The sequence below is a fragment of the Daucus carota genome, chromosome 1 (genome assembly GCF_001625215.2).
Source record: "Daucus carota subsp. sativus chromosome 1, DH1 v3.0, whole genome shotgun sequence".
In the NCBI taxonomy this organism is placed as follows: domain Eukaryota; kingdom Viridiplantae; phylum Streptophyta; class Magnoliopsida; order Apiales; family Apiaceae; genus Daucus; species Daucus carota.
In genome coordinates, this window is record NC_030381.2 from 40,323,011 (window position 1) to 40,337,354 (window position 14,344).

The 14,344-nt window shown below is 33.5% G+C and overlaps 1 protein-coding gene across 1 annotated transcript in view; it reads right to left on the minus strand.

The window, feature by feature from the left end:
* LOC108203848 (CHD3-type chromatin-remodeling factor PICKLE) overlaps window positions 1-14,344 on the minus strand; it is a 29,391-nt gene that overhangs the window by 12,442 nt on the left and 2,605 nt on the right. Inside the window, exons 4-20 of the mRNA XM_017373055.2 lie at window positions 13,607-13,744; window positions 12,936-13,090; window positions 11,265-11,423; window positions 8,408-8,652; window positions 8,181-8,276; window positions 7,975-8,111; window positions 7,679-7,891; window positions 7,492-7,599; window positions 5,456-5,506; window positions 5,253-5,352; window positions 3,257-3,399; window positions 3,056-3,153; window positions 2,637-2,775; window positions 2,394-2,563; window positions 1,781-1,847; window positions 1,567-1,689; window positions 47-156 (exon numbers count right to left, since the gene is read on the minus strand). Of these exons, the coding sequence (XP_017228544.1) occupies window positions 47-156; window positions 1,567-1,689; window positions 1,781-1,847; window positions 2,394-2,563; window positions 2,637-2,775; window positions 3,056-3,153; window positions 3,257-3,399; window positions 5,253-5,352; window positions 5,456-5,506; window positions 7,492-7,599; window positions 7,679-7,891; window positions 7,975-8,111; window positions 8,181-8,276; window positions 8,408-8,652; window positions 11,265-11,423; window positions 12,936-13,090; window positions 13,607-13,744 (2,252 nt within the window). The remainder of the gene's footprint in view (window positions 1-46; window positions 157-1,566; window positions 1,690-1,780; window positions 1,848-2,393; window positions 2,564-2,636; window positions 2,776-3,055; window positions 3,154-3,256; window positions 3,400-5,252; window positions 5,353-5,455; window positions 5,507-7,491; window positions 7,600-7,678; window positions 7,892-7,974; window positions 8,112-8,180; window positions 8,277-8,407; window positions 8,653-11,264; window positions 11,424-12,935; window positions 13,091-13,606; window positions 13,745-14,344) is intronic.

Consider the following 14,344-nt stretch of genomic DNA (forward strand, 5'->3'; position numbering starts at 1 on the left):
GTATATCTAAGTCATTGATGGGCATAAAGACTAAAAATTGTTGTACCTATCAATTGCAGCATCATCATAATGAATTTGTCGGGATTTTCCATGTTCGTCATTCTCATCAGCAAACAGTTCCTTTGACCCATACCTTATTATGTCATCCAGTTCTTCCTACATAAAAAATAAAATCATCAAACATTTAAAAATCAGAGACTAAGTATGTTTAACCATATTTGATACTTATCCTCCAGGGTTATGGCATTGGTTATCCCCTATATGGCACTTATGTAATTGTGGCAGCCTAATTGAATAAATCTTTCAAATTGCCTTAAGGATGGAAGCCACTCAGATTCAACCAAGTCGGTCACAGTTACACAACAAACTCAAAACAATTTCCTTTTGGAGATGACTTTCAGTTTAGGCCTTACGTGAGAGTGTATAAACCTTCTCAAGCGAACCCTATTCTGAACAGAAACTTGAGAGTGTATACACCTTCTCTTCCCCTCTGTTGACCCGATCTTGGGTTCAAGTCAAACAGAGTGTCCTCTTCAAGCAGATGTGTAAAACAATGACTAATCTTTGTCTTTATTTAGTGGGGTGTATACATATGTACATACATATATACATATACATACACAAATACACATATACATATATATATACATATACACATATAGATATATAGTAATTACATGTACCAAAGGTTGTACTGAATGCACAAGGCCTGGCATTGCATTAACGGGAGTAAGAAAGCTTTCCAAGTACATGTTCTTGCCCTTATTTTACAAAAAGAGATTGTTTCTAGGGTTTTAATCATGACCTAGCAATTAGCAAGTAGACACTGGGCTACTGCGCCAAGCAAGCTGGTTATAGAATACTACATACCAAATAAAATAGGTTGACTGAACAAATATGTATCATATACAATTACATAGATCACTAGTAATTATTACCATATATATTCCATACTACATAATTTATATGATAAGATTTGGTTTTTATTTATCGATAATGTCCAATCCTCAGTTAATACAATATAAATAATGTCTGTCAAAATCTATATCTTCTGAAGTAACTCAAGAACCTAATTACTAACCATACCCCTTAGCCTAGAAAGCAGGGATTCTTCACTCACCCGCTGCACCGCGCACTCGATTCTTGGGGATTCTTCGATACTCGGGGATTCTTGTTAATGATTAATTCTGTGATTAGTTGATTATTTTATCACAAAAATACCTTCTAGTGTAATAATTGTGTTATTAAATAATTATATTATAAATTGTTAAGGATATCAACTTATTTATTTGATTATTTGGTTTAAATATATATATGTAACTCTTGGAATACATGCATTATATATATTTTAAGATATCAATATTTGCAGAATCCCCCCCACCCGAATCCCCATATTTTAAAATTGCCGAATTCCTGTATCCCCTTACCCGCATCCGCACTCATTCTTCCTAGCCCTTAGCTAACCGGTTAAGTTAATCATAATTATCACGAAAGTCAATTATGCCTTTTTTACAATAAATATTTTAAGGTTCTAGATTAATAGCTGTAGTATAGTTGTAACAATACCTGGTTGATGTTTTGTGTCTTGAGCTTGCCAACAACTAGATGCTCTAAAACCATTTTTTTCTTGGTCATCTGCATCATTCTTTCTTCAATAGTTCCTCTAGTAATGAGCCTGAAAATCATCACCTAAAAAATTCAAATTACATTTTAGAAGGACTGTCATTTGAATATAATCTTATAGCATTCATGGCAATCACAGAATAAATACAAATTTAACCTTGTTTGTCTGACCAAGTCTATGAGCTCTAGCCATTGCTTGTAGATCAGCATGAGGATTCCAGTCACTAAGCAATCCCAATCCATTAAAAAGACGATCAAAACATGGAAAGTTACAAGGTGAACCACCAAATGTGCAACCAAGTTGATGCAAGTACAAAATTTTAAATAGTAAATTCGCACATTATAGATATGAAACCTGCGGTATCAATACAATATTAGCTTACACCATTTTCGCCCTCAATTAGAAATGATTATTCGATTATACTATATAATGTCGGTCAAACTCTCGGTCAAACTCTGCACACTGGACACGTTCTTTATATATTCCTTATATCAAAAAAATTGGAATTTTCAGATTTTAAGAGATGTAAAGGTTATGCACTAATATGGGGGTTCCGCTTAGCAATCAACTTTGAGAGAACCGGGACTGCGGGTTGAATATGGGGTCGTTCATTGCAGTAGCATCGGGTTAGGAATGACATAAAGTCCATGAGCAATGTTAACCCCACAACAATAACCATCCCTTTTCAAACCTAACTGAGTAATGCTATACGAATAAAATTTTAAATCAAACAATTAAAATAAGTTTAGCAATTGCAACATTTAATTACCTGTCATATATGATGACCGTATCAGCTGTTGCAAGATTTATTCCCAAACCCCCAGCTCTAGTAGATAGCAGAAAACAAAATCTAGAGGAAGTTTTTGCATTAAACCTATCGATCCGAATTTGCCTCTCAGCTCCAGCAACAGTTCCATCAATTCTTTCATATAGCCATTTCTGAAAAACTCAAAGAATATCAATGTACAAATACTTATTAGTTATGTAAACAAAAACACTTAAGCAACCATACCTTAGAGTTACAATAGTCTTCAAGTAAATCTAGCATATGCTGAAACTGTGTATAGATTAAAACTCTATGTCCTTGTTCTTTTAACTTCACCATCATTTTGTCCAATAGATGTAATTTCCCAGAGCATTCAAGAAGCTGTCTGTTACATTGAATATTAGGCAAGAAAACATACATTATAGAAGATCAAAAAATAGATCTCATAGAATAATTGTATATAGGACACCATCAAGTCCCTCACTCTATTACAGTTAGAATTTAATAATATATATATATCATATGAGTTGCAAACACTAGCTGCACTACGTAAATATAGTACAGTAGCTGCACTACGTAAATATAGTAGACCTAAATAAATACTGTTTCCCCTAAATAAATAACAAGATGATCATAGAGATTAGAGGATGACTTCAGATAGTTACTTGTTAAATTCGGTAGTATCCTGTGGTTCAACTCCTTCTAACATGAATGCATGACAACAAAGCTTCCGCAATTCCATTACCACATTATTCAGAGAAATCTGATTTTAAGAAATTCAAAACCAATGTCAAAAGTATTTAACTGAATATACTGACAAAAAAATTCTAAAATATATAACATGTGTGTGTGAAGTGTGAACTCACCTGGGCCCCACCTCGACGAGTCAGTAGCTGATAGTTCCGGGTCAAAATTGCCTTGTAATACTCCTTCTGTTTGCTACTCAAATCAACACGAAGAATGAGCTCTCTTTTAGGTGGTAGCTCCTTCATAACATCTTTCTTCACTCCTGCAATCAATCAACACATTCAATCCAAATTTGTAAGCCATCACATGTATGTGTCAATAGTAGGCACTTTCCTTCTTTATTTAAGTTATTCTAGTATGAACGAAGTCGATCAGGTAACTTAATCAATACAAACTAAGTGTACAGTCCTAAGATTTTCAATACAAGACGGGTGAGAGGATAAACGAATATCACAATCATGATAATGTAGGGATTCGGCTCCGGGGCAATACAACATATAAATTATACAAAATAATATAAAAGTCCAGACTTGATGATATGTACATTACAACCATTAGATAAACAAAAAGTTATGTGAATTGCATTAACTGCAAAACTTAATCATCAAAAGTTCAGAACCACAAGAATTAAGGTTAAAAAATTCTTAATATTGTAAACTTAGATACAAACATTGACACCTGCTTTCTCATATTTCTAAGTAACGTCAATACTTTACTTCTACACCAATTTCGAGTATGATTTGTGGAATGAAAAATTAAAGTTGCGACTGTGCAAGTGATACTCAGATACAAGTACTATAATATCCGATGCGGAAATATGTTGTGTAACCCCAGTGTCCCTCCTTCTAGAGGCTAAGACTTCAGAGACTCACAATAACAATCTTTTCTTTGTCTTTGCAAACAAAGATATGAACTTTTTCCATTACTGTAAACTTAAATGTGTAGAATGGTCAAAGTCATAGATACACTAGATATAATATCCTACCCAGGCCAACTGATTAAGTGGCAGAAGTTGGCACCAGATTCAACATATTCTGCAAAGTTAATAGCTCAACGCTTGGTTTAACCAATATGGACTTTCAGGATTTAAAAGTGTACAGACTGATACAATTAATCATTTAGGTGATTTGTACATAAAATAGAATAACCACATACAGTATAGTCTTAATCTATAGTGAACTACTCATAATTAGTATCCACCCATAAAACACTTTTACCTACAGCTGCTTAAACATAGATTAATTTCTCAAATAATTCAAAAGTTCTTTACATGTGAAACTGCTAAAATGCATCCTGAAAAGTACATGCATATTTATATACCATAATGATATTACTGTAAAGAAGCCTAATAGTCTAACCACCAGGGATTTGTTACTAATATAAATAGCTTGTGACTGGAATTTCTTCTGAGTTTATAATTGTGAATCCATGTTGTATTAATGTGTTGTATCCTTTGGTCAGTGCAACTGCAGAGTGCTAACAAACCACGACCATGGAAGAGCAATGCTTTCAATGCAAATGCAGCTGCAACTGGTATTATTATCCTCGCCTTAAAAAAATTCACAACCAAACTCGTTTTTTAGGAATACGGATTTTCAAACCAACTCAAGAGCCTGTTTGGGCAGACTTTTTAAGTATGCGGCTTGAAGTCATATTCGACTTTAAGTCAAAAAAATGTATGTTTGTGTAATAGATCAGACACTGACTTAAAGATAAAAATAAGTCAAAAACAGACTCAAAGCTAGAAGTTAGTAGGAGACACTTATTCAAACAACTTAATTTATTTTTATGATTTTATATGAAAAAAACTAATATCATCATTCAAAAATCAAATTTATCTTCATTAATCCCATATTTAATGACTCATAAGTTACTCATAATATAAAATTACCCAATTTTAGACAATGTTACTTTAAACTTATCACTTTATGCAATTCAAGTCATAAGCCATTAATTTAAGTTTACCCAGACAAGCTCCAAGTCTTATTGTAAAGGAAAATGAGTGTAAACATGTTGTAGATATTGCTTGTTCACATAGCACACATTTTACAGATAAAACTCAACAGAAGCACATAGCTACAATAAGAGTATAATATAGCAAGGTCAGATCCATACTTCTAAGTAGATGGGGTGCCAACATCTTGTGCAGCCTTGATATCTGCTCTTCTTGATTGATATCCTTAAACTCCTCTTGGAACTCCTCAAGACTTCCAAACTGCAATCATTTTATAGTATTCAGGACGAGCACTTCATAACTACTTGTGCAGATGGCTTTTTCTCCTTATATTTTATGTATATGAAGATGGGTTTAATCTAACCTTTCCAGCATCAAGGAAATGCATAAGCATAAAAAGTTCATCCAAATTGTTCTGCAAATGAGATAGGACTACTCAGTACAAAACAGAATAATACTAATAAGAAAGGGGCGTTCTTACTTGCTTGAACAATTACATGAAAAATAATTATCAGTATACATTTTGTCGATGTCATAAATCACGATTCCAATTTTACTTTGCTTTTAATCGAGATACTTCAGAATCAAGAATTGTTAAGTTGGTTTCATCAGCTTCTGTGGCCTTCGCTTTTGCACGAAATGCCCAATTCAAATTTAAAAATACTACTATATTGGCTTTCACTCGACGCGTCTATATGTGTCAGGGGTCCTGGATATGTAGCTGAACTTCATAAGCCTAAGTAGCAAAATTCTGTTCCCAGGAATGTTTTATAAATTTATTTCCACTTGTATCTGTTTCTCAAATTCCGACTTGAGTAGAAATTTTATTTATTCTCCCGTTCATAGTTAATATGTATTTCATACATTCTATTCCAGATATGGAGTTGGGTTCAATTTCATGTGATTCAGTAAACAGAATAAAAATTTCATCATTGCTAGATCATCAATATGACTCCATGAATAATGAGTGAATAGTGGGCCTTTTTCTTATTTTATAAATGGGAAATGCAAAATGCTCCGAGATGGAAATGAGGGAATGTCTACAATACCTGGCTTTAATCGGATACAATTTGAAGGATTTTGTAGGTTCATGGATCAGGGCTTGAAGAAAGAACTTTATACGTTTCAAAGAATTGAAGATACAGATCAAGAAATTGAATTTCAATTATTTGTGGAAACATATCGATTAGTAGAACCGTTGATAAAAGAAAGAGATGTGTGTATGAGTCACTCACATATTCAAATATTCTTCTGAATTCTATATATCCGTGGAACTCATTTGGAAAACCAGTAGGGATATGCAAGAACAAACTATTTTTATTGGAAACATTCCTCCAATGAATTCTCTGGGAACTTCTATAGTAAATGGAATATATAGAATTGTGATTAATTAAATATTGCAAACTCCCGGTATTTATTGCCAGTCAGAATTGGATCATAATGGAATTTCGGTATATACCGGAACCATAATATCGGATTGGGGAGGTAGATTAGAATTAGAGATTGATAAAAAGCAAAGATATGGGCTCACAAAAAATATCTATTCTAGTTCTATCATCGGCTATGGGTTCGAATCTAAGATAAATTCTAGAGGATGTTTGCTATCCTGAAATATTTTTATCTTTTCTAACTGGCTTCGAACTAATTACCATGGCAAAGCAACAAAATGAATTGCATATCAACTGGAATGTGAGGCAAGGTTATATAAAAAAATTCTAAACACAGAAATATATAGTACAAATGTAAAATTGACAGGTATTGCAATTGGCACCTCCCGCACTGCAATGGAAGCTAAAAGACTTTCAATATTGCAGGTCGGTGAGACCATTTTCATCAGACAAGCAAGTGGGATAATCATATCATGACATTATTGAAGTACGAAAGCACCTCATCCGAATACTTCAAGTATGTTTATATCTATAATTTGAGATCAGAAAGAGCAATGCAATGCTAAACATGAATGTAAAATTGCTTATGCTGTACTTAATTTTCATATTAAAATCAAGTATAGAAGTTACTATAATTTCCACACAAGCGTGAAGTAAAAAAGGAAAATGCTCAATTAAAGCTAGCATGCATTTTTCAAATATGAATAGATGCAATTTAGTTATATCTAGAGTTATTTGGTTCTATATTGCGTTGGGACTTAGATTCTGTACTAGCACCATAAATCACTATCTGATGTTGCAATATAGCAATAACTACATAGAATTTAGCATTAGCATTGGAAATATTTTGTGGAGTTCTCAATTTCTTTTAAGATGTATGGGCTTCCAAAATTTCAGATGCACTCATTGATCCTACAAGTACAGTTCCCCTGCAAGAGCTATGCACCACGCAAATTGAAGCAACATAATTATACAAGTCGTTACACTTTTGGGAGGCATTTGTAAAGCAAACCTGAAGGGGAGTTCCTGTCAAAAGAGAGCGATGTCTTGTAGAGTACTGTTTCAATGAAAGAAACAACTTTGAGTCCTTGTTCTTAAGGCGGTGACCTTCATCAACGATCTACAAGGATATGTCAATATTTTAGAAAGAAAATGTGGAGAAATGTTGAAATCATATATAACAGTTCAGGCAACAATACCATGCACTCCCATTTTATTGGTTTCAGTGATGCACTATCTAGGTTGATCATTTCGTATGATGTCAAAAGTACATCAAATTTGATCCTTGCTTGCTTACTTTCAGCTGAGGTTTGATTTGACTTCTTTTTCTTGCTCTTTATAAGTTTTTTGGGAAAGTAAAACTCATATTCCCGAATAACTTGACGAGCTTGTGAAGAGCCAACATACATAACCTAAAAATGGCCAGTAATAAATAAATAAGGATGATCAGTTAAAAGTATTATCTGCAAAACTGTAAAATGTTTTAAGCACATACAACATTCATTTGGGGAGCCCATGTAGCAAATTCACGTTCCCAGTTCCGTAGTGTAGATAGGGGTGCCACTACTATATGCGGAGATATATTTTCCTCAAAAAGAGAAGCTAAAAATGCAATACTTTGTATCGTTTTCCCTGCACAAACATAAACAGAATCAGTAGAAGCCTCAAAAAAGTATGAAACACCACCACACGAACACTTACCGAGTCCCATTTCATCTGCTAAGATCACATGTGTTTGTTTGTAGTACGAGAATCGTAAGAAGTTCAATCCTTCAAGCTGATATGGGTGCAAAGAGCCTTCAAGGAAACCAATTTGCATCTAAATTAATAGCTATGTCCAGACAAATATGTATCTTTTTCCAAAATTACCAAATTATATATATATAGTTTCCAGATCATAAAAATATTACCCATACATGTATCCTTACCTCCAGTAAGAAATTCAGGACTCTTTTCATACTGTTGAAACTCTTTCTGCTTTGCTTTCAGTTCTGCTGCATCACGACTTATCTTCTGCTTTCTGAAAGCTTCTTTCCCATATCTAGACCTTATCTTCTTATATTTTTCAATTTCTGCCTGGAATGAGGAAATATCTGACTCAAATTCCCATGAGCATTCATCATAAGATAGTTCCTTCCATTTCACTAGGTATTCCTTCTCATCATCAGTGCCTCTGTAAAATTTTCAAAAGCAGGTCAACATATATTATTCCTTCTCATCATCAGTACCTTAACATATCCAGGGTTACAATTTATTTCAATATATATATAGCATTATAACCAATTCCAGCTCCGTTATTGAAACCAGAGTATAAATGTCAATTTAGCAACAGTAGTTATCAGTATGTCACCTAAATGTTGCATAGTTCTTTCAGTTCTAGATGGTTATCTACAGTGACTGATGTATCACGTGACCATGTACCTAAAAAGATCCTTTTAACACCTAAGTAGGGGTCTACACAACTTAGTGCTTAACTATCCGCAGAGCTACCACAGCAATGCACCAAAGTATGAGTCATGTCAAATCTCATCCATCCCAGCTCAAGTTGATCATTTAATCTAAATTTCATAGTCAAATATCAACCAACTTCAATAGACAAGAAATATCTCACTGTAATAAGAGTGTATCAAAATCATATCTTACAACTTGGACACTGCCAATTCTATCAATTAGAAAATCATAAATACTTTTGAAACGCTTACTAATAAATGTAATGAACTACTCAACTACATGCTTCAACAGTCACAAAACATGTAACCCACTTCCACTGCCTTATTATGTCTCACAGTTTTCTTTACTAACATTTTTAAAAGAAACTAACCTGCCATATGTACAGTGTACAGTGGCAAGTGCAGCGATGAACAGTAGACCAACATCTAACAAGTGGAACAAGGGAACACAAAGAAAATGCGATCAACTAATCTCTTTAACCCAAGACAAAAATGTTAGGAGAGATAGCTCTCAGAAAAAGTCAAAGAGAAACAAGAAAAGAATCCTATCTCTGACTCAAAATAGGTTCACTTTTAGGGTCTATTTGGATTGAGGGTTGGGAAGGGAGGGGTCAGGGCCGGGTTAGGTTAGAAATGGAAGGGTTGGGCTGGAATTGGTGGAAAGGGTTAGCTCCTTTATTATTTGCATGAAAAGGTTGGGTGGAGAAGGGTTGAACCTCTCTCATGTTTGGATGCAGGGTTCATTAAAAGGTTGGCCAGGGAAGAACTCACGAAAACTAAAAGAGAATATATTATTCCATATATTTAAATTCCTGTAACATTAATAGTACTCCCTCCGTCCCCCTGAGTTGTATACGCAGGGGGAGCGGCATGCACTTTAATGCTTCTCTAAACTATAGTTTCATAATTTGTTTTTCGAATTCTTTTTTTCTAAATAAAAATTTAACTATTAAATTTTTATTCAGAAAAAGAAAATCTTAAAAATAAGTTATAGAACCAAGTTTTATAGAAGCAGTAAAGTGCGTGTCAAATAGTGAACGTATGAAATCCAGAGGGATGGAGGGAGTAATATTTATTCTTTTCTTATGAAAAACTTAAATGTTTAAAATTATTCTTTATTTACAACTTTTAAACAATCTTTACTTGAAATTTTATGTGTCAAATACAATATCAAGATTAATAGAAGAAATATCAATTTGGTTCAAAATTGAGGTAGAGGAAAGTCATGGAAAATTATATGAAATATTATTTTTAAGATATTTATATAAATGAAGCTGAAGTGAAATGTGATGTACAGGCTACAGCAACAAGAGTACTTGATGTTGGTAGAGGCACAAGCACTCGGGCATGGCAAAACGGACCGCTGCAACACCCTAAGGGTCTGCTTGGGAGTGCAAGTGCTATTTAAAAATGCTGTGTTTTTTTGAAAAAGAGCTGGTAAGAAAGTGTTGTTGCAAAAATCAGATAACTGCGTGGTAATTTTTTTGATATTTGCAAATTTCGAATTATAATATATAAAATTTATGTTGTTGGTGAGATTTGATAGTGAAGCATCCCAAAAAACTTGAAAACTGGCTTTTCCCAAAAGCATGGGGGCCCTGCTTTTAAAAGCAATTTTTGAGCCAAAAGAAGTTGTTTAGAAAAGCTGTTTTAGATTTACCAAACAGTTTTGTTGCAGAGCAACAACAATACCAATCAGGGCCTGATCTGGGGTGTTGGAAGTCTTTTAAAAGTAACTAAACCACAAACCCTCTTCAACCCTTCCCAAATCCATCCCAACCCAACCCTGTTTTAAAATTTCCTCCTAGACATGGTTTTTCAAATTTTACCCCAACCCAACCCTCACTAGCCCCCCATCCCTACATACGCTTAAAGTCTGAGACATGAATGTTTGGAGAGGTACCTCTAGGAAAAATTAAAAAACGAAATAAAAATGCATCCTAACTCTTGCAAACAAATAAAAAGAGTAGTCGTCTCTGAAGACATATAACACTAGCTTTGTCTCAATTCACCAACAAACATTAAGCTGCAGAATTTTCAAATTCCTCTCATTAGTTAAAAATGTAATTATGTAACAAGCTTCGACTTGAAGCTAACTTCACCTAAATACTGAGGCCCCTTGCCTGATCATTTTTAACCTTTAATATCAGTCCCTCAAGACTAGACTTAATCTATAGTTCAGGGCTAATGCTACTATCAGTATAATTAAGGTGGGAAGGAGTGTTGCTATGTGTTCGAGTTCAATTGTATATTCTTCATATTTATAGTAAGAGAATCCACCCACCCTTCTCAGCCAATAGGATGTTGGTAGATACTTGATATCAGAAAATTATACCTGGAGGCAATAATTCGATCAACAGTAGTCCAATCCGGTCTAATAGCCACAAACTCGTCATCGGAATTAGTTGCTGACATTTGACGCTGGAAGTTGTTGAGTCGGGTTCTTAAACGAGGATGTGTCTTGAAAGCTTTTACAAAATCTTCCTCAGCCACCCTGGCGTAGTATATAATAATCTATTAATACACACACACGCATATACAATCCAACAGAAGGGGAACTTGAGCCCAAAAATTGCTTGTGAAATGCCAATATACCCCTGCTTAACAGACAATAACAAAAATGCCACCCCCAATTTATTCTTACAAAGATATCTATCAGTCATCTGCTAGGGACTTGAACATGTGACCTTAACTTGAACTACCAAACAATTTTGATTATATTCTGTACAAATACCTCACATGCTATTCTCTTTGGTATTTATATTTTTATATATTCATTTGCGATAAAATAATCGTTTTCCTCGTGTACCTTATCATTGAAGAATTTCGAATAAGTACTAAATGTAATATATGCATACATATAAAGTATATCACTAAATCATAAGTGTCTTATTTATAAAGGATATCACTAAATCATAAATGTCTTATTTATCAATCACTTGGTAATAAAAAAATTATAATATTAAAAAAAGAATAAGTGAAAGATATTTGGACCATTTATCATTCAACCACTTGGATAATAAGCCTAGATAACTAGCCGGAAAATGAGCCGATTCAAACATGTAGTTTAGTCATAAAAAAAAACATGGATGCTACACAAAATTATCGGACTAAAGTACATATAAGATTTAAAAATTGGATAGTAAAATTACAAATGACTCTGCAAAAATATTATGATCAATTAGTTGCAATATGGGCCAATTAAAATAATTAGGTTCAAAAAGATAGGTCTTAAACGATAAATCTTACTTTAACATTGAAATATTTATCGAATTTGAATGAGTACATAATTCTCAGTATAAAAGTCAAAGTAGTGTATATTATTATAATAAATTATAATAAATGTTTGATTCAAACCAATTCAATTTAAAAATATAAGGTCTTATTGTTCATACATGTAACGAGATCAAATTTGGACTATTTATAAACCTTTTTAAGTTTGAAGTGGTTATATAGTGAAACACAAATCAAGGAATTTGGTTGGCTAAATAGCCAAACTGTAATTCAACTCAAATATAAAAATATGTTCAATAATGAATATTTTTAAGTAAATAATAAGAAAAAGATTTAAAGAAAAAATTGTCAAAAATAATTTCGCAAAAATTGTGATTTAAGGAAAAGGCATGTGCCTCGCATAGGCTTTTATGCTAGTCCTTAAGTATGACCAAAACTACAAGTAATAATTAAGATTCCAAAACAATTACTGATTAAAGTTTATACAAAAAAGATGAATATAATAAATATTAATGAGCAAGCAAATAACCAGACACGATGAGAAGAAAAGATCCAGATTGAATTTAGTTGAACTTCAATGCGGAAAAGTATCATGTTGGAGTCACTAGAAAGAGGAAACACTTTATACTGTAAAATACAGTTTGGCTATAAGCATTGTTAGTAATTTCCTTAACATGATATGACATTAATCACTTCTAAGATTAACTAATAAACTAATCAAATTAACAGAACAAGTGAAATCTGCATACAGGATGTAAAATTAAGATAATACCATGTGCAGTGAAGGTAAGATGATCCTTTCCACTTCACAAGATACTGCTTCACATATACTTCTTTCGAACCCAGCTTAGAGGCATCGCTATCAGCAGCAGCAGTTGGACGTGTCTCACAGTCCAATATCTTCTCAATATCATTCAAAGGGCTTACCTGAAAGAAAAACATAATAGAAACCAGTTAGAACAAAGACGACAAGTTAATATATCTAGCTCAAATAAAAATCATATCTGTGTGTGATGAACGTTAGTGGTTTTATAGCAACATTCTGGAACAGCGGTCACATATGGACCATTAAGAAGAACTTGTGTGTTTATATATAAGCATATTGAACCTTAGTTATATATTTGTCTCTTAGAAGTTCTAACGGTTCACATTATACTCAATTGATCGAGACCCTATATACATATATCGTAAAGATGGTCCATGACAAGTGATTGTTGGCAACAATCTTTCCGCACTTCTTTATACCTAAAAAATGAAAAACCCTAGAATGAACATCTAAAGCGTGGATAGGCGATGTGGCCCCCTGTATACACATAAAAATTAAGTGTTGTGTCTTTCAGCTACAAGAAACCATAAAAAGATTATTACATCAATCGATTGTCAAGGCCAGGGCCCATCATAAATTGTATTAACTTATATAGAAACTGGAACATGGAAACATACACACTCAGGACACCTCCAACTGCTAGGAAAAGGAGCTTTTAAAGGAGGAAGCAAACATCTAGGATGGTAAGCATAAGTACAACTTTCGCAGGACAAAAGTCCTCCTTCGCCATCACAAGCTTGGCATAAATCAACTTTCTGCAGTAGAATAAACAAAATAGAAGTACTATCAAGAGAAGATTGTACTAAGGAACATGTAAAGAAAGAACATTCAACTTAAGAAGAGGGTTTAAGTTGCAGTATAAGTTGCTGAAATTTTCAGTTGAAAGTTTAAGCAACCAACAGATATATTACCACTTTGCAGTATAACTGTATAAGATTAGCTCCATTAACTTATATGTCATTAGGGGCGTAGCCAGAAATTCAAGTTAGTGGGGTCAAAATTCAAAAAAAAATCGATAAACTTGAAATATAGTATATAAATTATACTTTAGTGGGGTCAAAATGTTAATTTTATGCAAATATTTTGATGGGAATATGCTTAATATAATAAAAATTTTGCATAATTACAAGTTGAGTGGGGTCAATTGCCCCCACTCAATACATGCTGGCTATGCACCTGGGTCATTTGGACCACAGGAAACAAGATTCAATATAGAATTTACTAAGTTCAATTTATAGGTGCCTCGTACATGTTTCCCATCCTTTTCAATTTTAAATATCGGGGAAGGCTTCTCAAACAGAATTTTTTACAAATTTGTGCAATGAGGAATGATCTTGCTTGAGTACTCCAATGAA